The sequence below is a fragment of the Punica granatum genome, chromosome 1 (genome assembly GCF_007655135.1).
Source record: "Punica granatum isolate Tunisia-2019 chromosome 1, ASM765513v2, whole genome shotgun sequence".
Classification (NCBI taxonomy): domain Eukaryota; kingdom Viridiplantae; phylum Streptophyta; class Magnoliopsida; order Myrtales; family Lythraceae; genus Punica; species Punica granatum.
Window position 1 is genome coordinate 50,012,086 of NC_045127.1, and position 7,485 is coordinate 50,019,570.

At 38.5% G+C, this 7,485-nt stretch overlaps 1 protein-coding gene across 1 annotated transcript; it reads right to left on the reverse strand.

Annotated features, from left to right (window-relative positions):
- Positions 1–4,524: 4,524 nt before the first annotated feature.
- On the reverse strand, positions 4,525–5,504 carry LOC116195610. Its single transcript, XM_031524899.1, has one exon. The coding sequence runs from the start codon at positions 5,155–5,157 to the stop codon at positions 4,747–4,749; it is 411 nt and encodes a 136-aa protein (XP_031380759.1). The 5' UTR covers positions 5,158–5,504; the 3' UTR covers positions 4,525–4,746.
- Positions 5,505–7,485: the final 1,981 nt, after the last annotated feature.

Consider the following 7,485-nt stretch of genomic DNA (forward strand, 5'->3'; position numbering starts at 1 on the left):
GATCGTTTGCTCATAGTGAAAGCCGAAGTCTCCTTTGCTTGTGGATGTTTCCCTCTCGATCACATTGATCGACACGTAATGTGTCGATCTTCTCTTCTTTCTATTTCGTTGTTCGATTGGGTCGATTTCTTTAACATTAAATATGGAGGGGTTCCCATGAGTAGGGGGAGGGTTCAATTTGGCTGATGACCAATCTCCCAATCCCCCCACGTCCCTACAGGAGTCCTCTACGTAATACAGCCTCCTCCGGGCGGGTATTACCCACTGTGGGGCTTTGGCGTCCGCTAATAAGCACCAGTTTGAAGGTTCCTAACGCATATTAAGCATGCCGTTTTGCAAAGTTGAGATTTACCTCTTAGTAAGCCGGTTTGGGATTAAATACCAAAATACACATGGAAGAACTTGCAGCTAGCATGACGGTCAATTGGTGCGTACCGTGATACACGTCAGCATGCAAACAATCCATTGCAAAACTTACATGCGGATGCAATCTTTTTTCGAAAAAATTAAGAATAATCATCAATAAAATTAAGGGAAAATGACACTGTTGGTCCTAAAACTTTGTCATTTTTTGACATTGAGTCTTAAAATTATCAAAACGGAAAATCAAGTCCTAAAGGTTTGGAAAAAAGTGTCAGCAATGATCCTAAAGGTTTGGAAAAAGTGGTAGCAATGGTCCTATCCGTCAACCGCCGTTAACGTCCTGCCTACGTGGCGTTAACGCCGTCCATTTTGGCGATGTGGCCGTTAGTTTGCTGACATGGCACATTGGACCGACCGGATTACCCGAAAACCCGTGATTCTACCCGACTCTCGAACAAGCCCCGAAAGCTCCAAACCCGACTCAAATCCCTTCCCTCCTGAAACCCTAATTCCCACCCCCCTGATGGATGGAAACAAAACCCACCCGAAATCAACCTCCACCCCTTCGGAAAAGGAAGGAAACCCGAAGGAAAACCCTGAAGGAAAACCCGTTGAACTCTCCTCTCCGAAAACCCAGAAGGAAAACCCATTGAACTCTCCTCTCCGACTCTCCTCTACTCAAACCCGAAAGCTGGCTTTCCTCTACTCGGTGAAGGAAGAAGAAGACCCTTTGTTGCACCAGGAATCTTCGGCTTCGTTTGTTGCACCGGGAATCTCGCCTTTTATGTACAGAACATTGACTAGGGAAACATTGGAAAGTAGACGTTAAACTGAACTATGTCCATTCTTATTTCTTCTGGTTAAGTGAGTTCCTGCTGCTGTGCAAAGAGCTTCCATGCCCTCCACACAAATAGAGCTATTCCTTCCTTTGGAATTCTCTGGAAATCAATCATCAGATACTATTCAAAGATGAGGTCAAAGCTTAAACTATCATGAGGGCAAGAGATTTGTTCGATTGAGATTTTATACTCGTCCATGCATATAATTTGTGATATGAATTTAGACAAATTGAGGAATCTTCGGCCTTTGTTGCGTCGTTGTATGCCACTGCCTCCTTCTCTGTGGAGGGTAGTACAGGCAGGCAGTTCATTTAAATGGCTCGTCGGAGTTTCTGGTGCTTGTGATTTTGATATTGAACTACGCACGATGGTTATCTGATCATACTTCAGTCTATGCTTGTGCTTGTGCGGCGGTCACTATGTCTCGCCTATCCGTTCTTTACGGCGATTGCAGTTTAAAAGTAGTTAAAAAACCACCAACCGACTATGAATTATCCCTATACGAATTGAGGAGGTTTCGAGAGGGAAAGGGAAAGAGGAGAGTGGAGTCGATTTTAGGGGGGGAGGGAATTAGGGTTTCAGGGGGTTGGAGGTCGATTTCCGGTGAGTTTTATTTCCATCCATCATTGGATCGATTTTGGAGCTTTCGGGTCTTTCTCGGGAACCAAGTAGAATCACGGGTTTTGGGGTAATCCGGTCGGTCCAATGTACCATGTCAGCAAACTAACGGCCACATCGCCAAAACAGACGGCGTTAACGCCACGTAGGCGGGACGTTAATGGCAGTTGATGGATAGGTCCATTACTGTCACTTTTTCCAAACTTTTAGGACCATTGCTAACACTTTTTTCAAACCTTTAGGACTTGATTTTCCGTTTTGAAAGTTTTAGGACTCAATGTCAAAAAAGGCAAAGTTTTAGAACCAACAGTGTCATTTTCCCATAAAATTGACTATGTTGAAGACACTGGGCAAGGGCTCCTGGCTTAGCTTTATTAGAGCTCCATTAAGTTTCAATTTCACCCGATATGGTAATAATAGATAGACCCCATGTCTTTACTCTCTAATTAACATTCGGACAATAAAGGATAATCCCTGGAAAGCAAACTTCCATAGCCTTCTTTATATCGAAAAAGGTGTTAAAATATTTAGCTTATGTTTATCCGTGCAGATGATGGTTGTGATCATCCTATAGAAAATCAATGCTGCTGTCAGACGATAAATTCCAGATGATGGCCTCTACGCCCTACAGGTAGGATGTCGCAAGGAGAGTTTTATGGAGGGTCCGAGCCACCTAGTCAGTTTGTTTTGTTTGCCTTTATGAAAATTGAGACTGTGAGATGCTAATTATTGAGCCTACGCGAATTGGCACGACTTGGAGGAGATCTGATCATCGGATTGTTTGTCTCAACTCTTAAGCGAAAGCATTAGCCAACTTATTTAAGTTGAGGGGCCTCACAAGTTAAGCCCATCGGTTCGAGATGATTCAAACTTAATCATCACTTGATCTTAACTCAAAACGGACCTTAGGAGGGAAATTGGGCCTTTTGGATGGGTTAAAGCACTTGGAAGTCAAGAAAACCCATCTTCACTAGCTATAGAAGAAGGACAAAGGACGATTTATGATTTTTATGCCCAAACAATGTTCGGTGCAAATGGCCGATGGTTCGGTTTTCTCGATTCTCTCTCTTTTCAGTGGACATAGAAGAGAATACATAGGGCAGGGAGTTAAGGATAGGAACATATACAAGGAGTTCTATCAATGAGAAGCGAGCTCAGACTTTCTTATTTCGAATTTTGAATGATATCACTATACCAAACCTCATTTTCTCGAGAAATCCAACGATTTAGTTATCGTCTTGACTGTACGATATAGCTGGGCAGTACTCCTGGCGGGGCCAAGGGGAGCCCATGCACATAAATTACAATTGTGAAAGAGGAGACCTTTTCGTGAACTTCGCATTGGAGTCTTTTGGCAGTTGAAATCAAGTGGAGACGCAAAAAGATCAATGGAGACTCGTAATCGAAGGAGTAATAGACGCAGAGGACAGAGACCTCGAGTTCGATTTCTTTTGTGAAATTACCCGTGATGCCCCTTTCCCTTATTTATATATATATATATATATATATATATATAGTAGGATCATAAACTTCTCTTCCCTTGTATCCCTCCCGAGTTATGAATCGTAATCGGATATATACCTTTACTAAGAAATTGAAGGATTCTCTTTTCTTTAAGAATTCGATAAATATTTGCACATATTTCTTATAAATTGATTGAGTACGGATTGGAGTCTATGTGATTTTATTTTATTTTACAGGCACTTTAGATTTATCTTATAATTAATTATAATGTTGCATGTGATCGGAGCTACTCACATTGCCGACAGTGAATAGATGTCATAACCAATGAGCAGCCACCTACTTACTCATTAGCTTCGGGGGTGCCCACATCACAAAATAAATTTCATCTTTTGTCTCCAGAATCTTCAATCTGGCCCCCCTGGATTATATGAACGAGGGCGTCTAAAAGTCATTTCATTAATTTTCCTCGATTTAATTGTTCGTTTTTTCTTCAATGAATTAAATTGATGGGAAATAAAGGCCAATTGAAATGGGATTGAGCAAAATAAGACATGCCATCATCATTCTCTGTAGTCAGGGATCAGGCTCACTCCGGAGTCTATGGCTGTCACAACGTGGACAGCTCTACGGGTTATTTTCCTGATTTGCCTTTTCTATAAGGGGTTTTAGTTTAATACGGGTTTGAACCAAGTTGATTCACTAAAAAGTGAAGCTCTCCCAATCGTAGATTTTCTATATTCATAAAATTTGAACTCAAAAATTTGTTTGAGGAGAATGCCAGATCACCTAAATAATGACCAATTTGTGGGGGAAAAAGAAGCATCACATTTATGTTTACTTGAAATCTTATCTTGTTATTTTCTTTCAAATCCTTCCATCCAAACAAGTCATGTATAATTTTTTCCCAATAACCACTGCCAGCTTTTCTTGATACATATAGATATATAGATTTCAGGTAACTCAACGAAAATGACCCTCTTGTTTTAAAATTAACAAAATTGAAAAAAAAAAGTTCAGTATTATGGAATACCGTACCATAGAGCACCACCTTGAATAGATGGAAGAAGTATCTTTTTTTTTTTTTTTTTTACGAGCAGTGCAGGGATTTGGAAATGACCTGAAGGACTTCTTATTAGTCAGGGGCAAACAGACGCCTAAGCGAGGATTATTTTCAGTCACTAGGTAGGATCTTCCATCGTCGGGCCAAAAAGAAACATATGGAAGGGAAAAAGGGGCGACGTACGACCAAGGTGGAGTAATTAATTATCATGCTAATAAAGATCCTTTACAAAATCACTAGACCAACCTCAGGGGTCATCTCTTAAATGAAGCAAAAAAAAGAGGACAAATAGAGAGGTAGAGAGATCAGAGAGGAGTAATTACAGTGTTTTAGTCCATCACCCATGAAACGAAATTTCATGCCTTAACATGGCAGAAAAGATTAACTTTGAAGAAGGAAGAGTCATGATGATGATCTGTCCATGTGATCGGGAACTTCAGGGATCTCCATTATACTCTCAAGAGAAGGACTCCATCCTGATGTTCTCGACGATGATGACGATGAAGACAATGATAATGTTGATGATCTTCCTCTCTCAATCTCCTCCAAGACCTCTTCCAGTGATCTCTTGTCAATATTGCTGAATCCCCCTTTATTGTTGCCGCCGCCGCCCAGTTGAGCCATCAACAACTCAAGCTCCTCCCTTGTCAGCAGTATCTTCACCCTCATCACACCTTTGTTACTGCCGTCGTCGTCGAACCCGCTGGCCTTCACTACTTTCCTATTGTTTTCTTGTTCGAACCCCGTCTCCTTTATGGCAGTGATCTCCCCTTCTCTCCAAGACGGGTTGCACGTCTCCATGCAGTTTCCCATGATGGATGGTATTGTAGTTTTCACACTTTCAGTTTCTCCTTCTTCTTCCTCCTCCTCCTCTTCTTCTTCTTATAATCTCTTGATCTTCTTCTTCTTCTTGGGAACGGAAAGAGGGAGCAACTTGTTATAAATGGGGGAGTGTTTAAACTAGTGCATGTGAGGGAGGAAAAGATAGGGTTTTATATAGTTGGGGATAAGAAGATAATTAAAGAGGCGAGAAGATGGAACCAGAATCTAGACTTCGGGAAGCACGGTTTTTTTTTTTCCTCGATGTGCAGGGAAACAAGGTTTTTGAGAAGACGAATAAGAAGATATAATTTATTTTTTTTCTAGTAATAGCGACAAATACAAAAATTTTAAAAATGATATATAAATATTTTTAGGACCTTAAAATTTTAAGGGGCTACTGCCCCATTCAGCGCTCGAACCATCCTTGATTATGATATATATATATATATATATGTATAAATATATATTGGGTAGCTGTGAAATATTTAATAAAAAATAATTAAATTAAATTAATATATAAATATAGAGTAGCTAGAGACTGGAGAGAGACTGGTGCCTTTATACTAAGATCACGAGAATAGATTTTTGTACATTGCGTAACTCTCCACAAGTACGTAGCGCTGGTGCCGTACCTTATTTATCCCTTATTTATGTGTTCAAGCTAATTTTATAAAGTTCCTACCCTAACCTAGGTATGACATAACATTATTATTGACGACTCGAAGAAGTCTAGCTAGGTATTCAAAAAATTGGTGGTGGTTGAATTAATCAAGAGGGTGATATAAATTATACAAATATTATATATGTACATAATTATATATCTCAAGATAAATCTTACGTATTTTATAAATATAGACTAAGTCTACTATGGTCTAACTTTTGAAGTCCAAAATAGTGAGAGGAGACTCCCTCGTCCCGACAAAGCCACAGGCGATCTGGGAAATTTAATAAAATAGCCCCAACTGTGTCAGGCGACCTCCCAACCGGTGCAAAAATAAATATTTAGGAAGGAATTTTTTTAAAAAAATTTATTTAACCTAAAATGTTTTGTCTCCTTCTTCTCTATGAAAGAAATTAGATCCAGAAATCAATCGGTGGAATCTATGTTAGGTTTGCAAATCGTGGAAATTGAGATAGCACACCGACAAAACTCTCGATTGTCATATAGTATACATTTTCCTCCTTTTCTTTTCGCATTTTCCGATAGACTATTTTGTAAATGTGTTGATAAATAGATCTGTTACGCGGACTAAATCAAGACGATCCATAATTCTATATGAAATATGATTAGAAATGCGACGAATATCATTTTCATTATCATACTTATTACTATAAAATATTATCTTCCCCAATATCGCATACTTCGTGCCGTTAATTAAGATTTATTTGTTATTTTTTCCTCATAAAAGGGAACTCTTTTTATTTTCTATTTCGGGCAGAAATTGGATATCATTTTCGAGAGATTATATTGAATTAGATGGAGACAGTACTCCATCAGTCAGCATAACTTGTAATTTGCAAGTGAATCTTTTCTATGCATGAACTCTCCTCTTTGGCTTCTTTTTTTTTGTGAAATCCTCTTTGGCTTTTTTTTTGTCCTCATGAGATTGAGAGTTTCGAGGGGATTGTGCTACGTCCCGATTTTCTTGACATCTCACCCACTTTCAACTTTTTGTGCATGTCCTTTTGAAATTATTGCCACGGCCTTATTCACTTTTGCCCTGATTGATTTCTTGGGTAAAAGGAAATAAATCTTTCCTCGAGTTTAAATCGTATTTACAATCTTTGTGAAACAAAATCGGTGTAAATGACTTGTTTGAACTAATCTTAATAAGATTTATGAAGTTGAACTTTAAGATCAGCATGCTGTGTTTTTCCTTTTTTAATAATATGATTTGGTTAAGGTGATTTAACGTATATTTTTTTTAAATAAAATTTTTGATTAGACTATTATGAAATAAAAAAATTTACAATTATAAAAGTTTAATTTTTTAGTGGACTTACCTGACTCAAACATTAAGTAATTGGGTCCAGTGGACTTGGCGGTGCACGTCAAACAAAATATGCTAATTTTTGAAAAACTAATAATATTTGAGGAATATAAAGGATGAGACAGGAAAGCAAGGAAAATGATAACCATTTTCAACCCCTGTCATTACCATTCACATTGTGTAAACTTATTTTTCCCCTTTTTAGGGTATAAATAATAATATCTTTTTACTCTTTTATAATTTTCTTGCCAGCTTTTAGAATTTTGGGGTTTGACTGAGGAAGACATAGGGTTTTGATCACCTTTTTTGATTGATGACTAGAAATGGT

Coding starts and splice junctions, on each gene's coding strand:
- LOC116195610 (XM_031524899.1), bottom strand. CDS start 5,157: ATGGGAAACTGCATGGAGACGTGCAACCCGTCTTGGAGAGAAGGGGAG.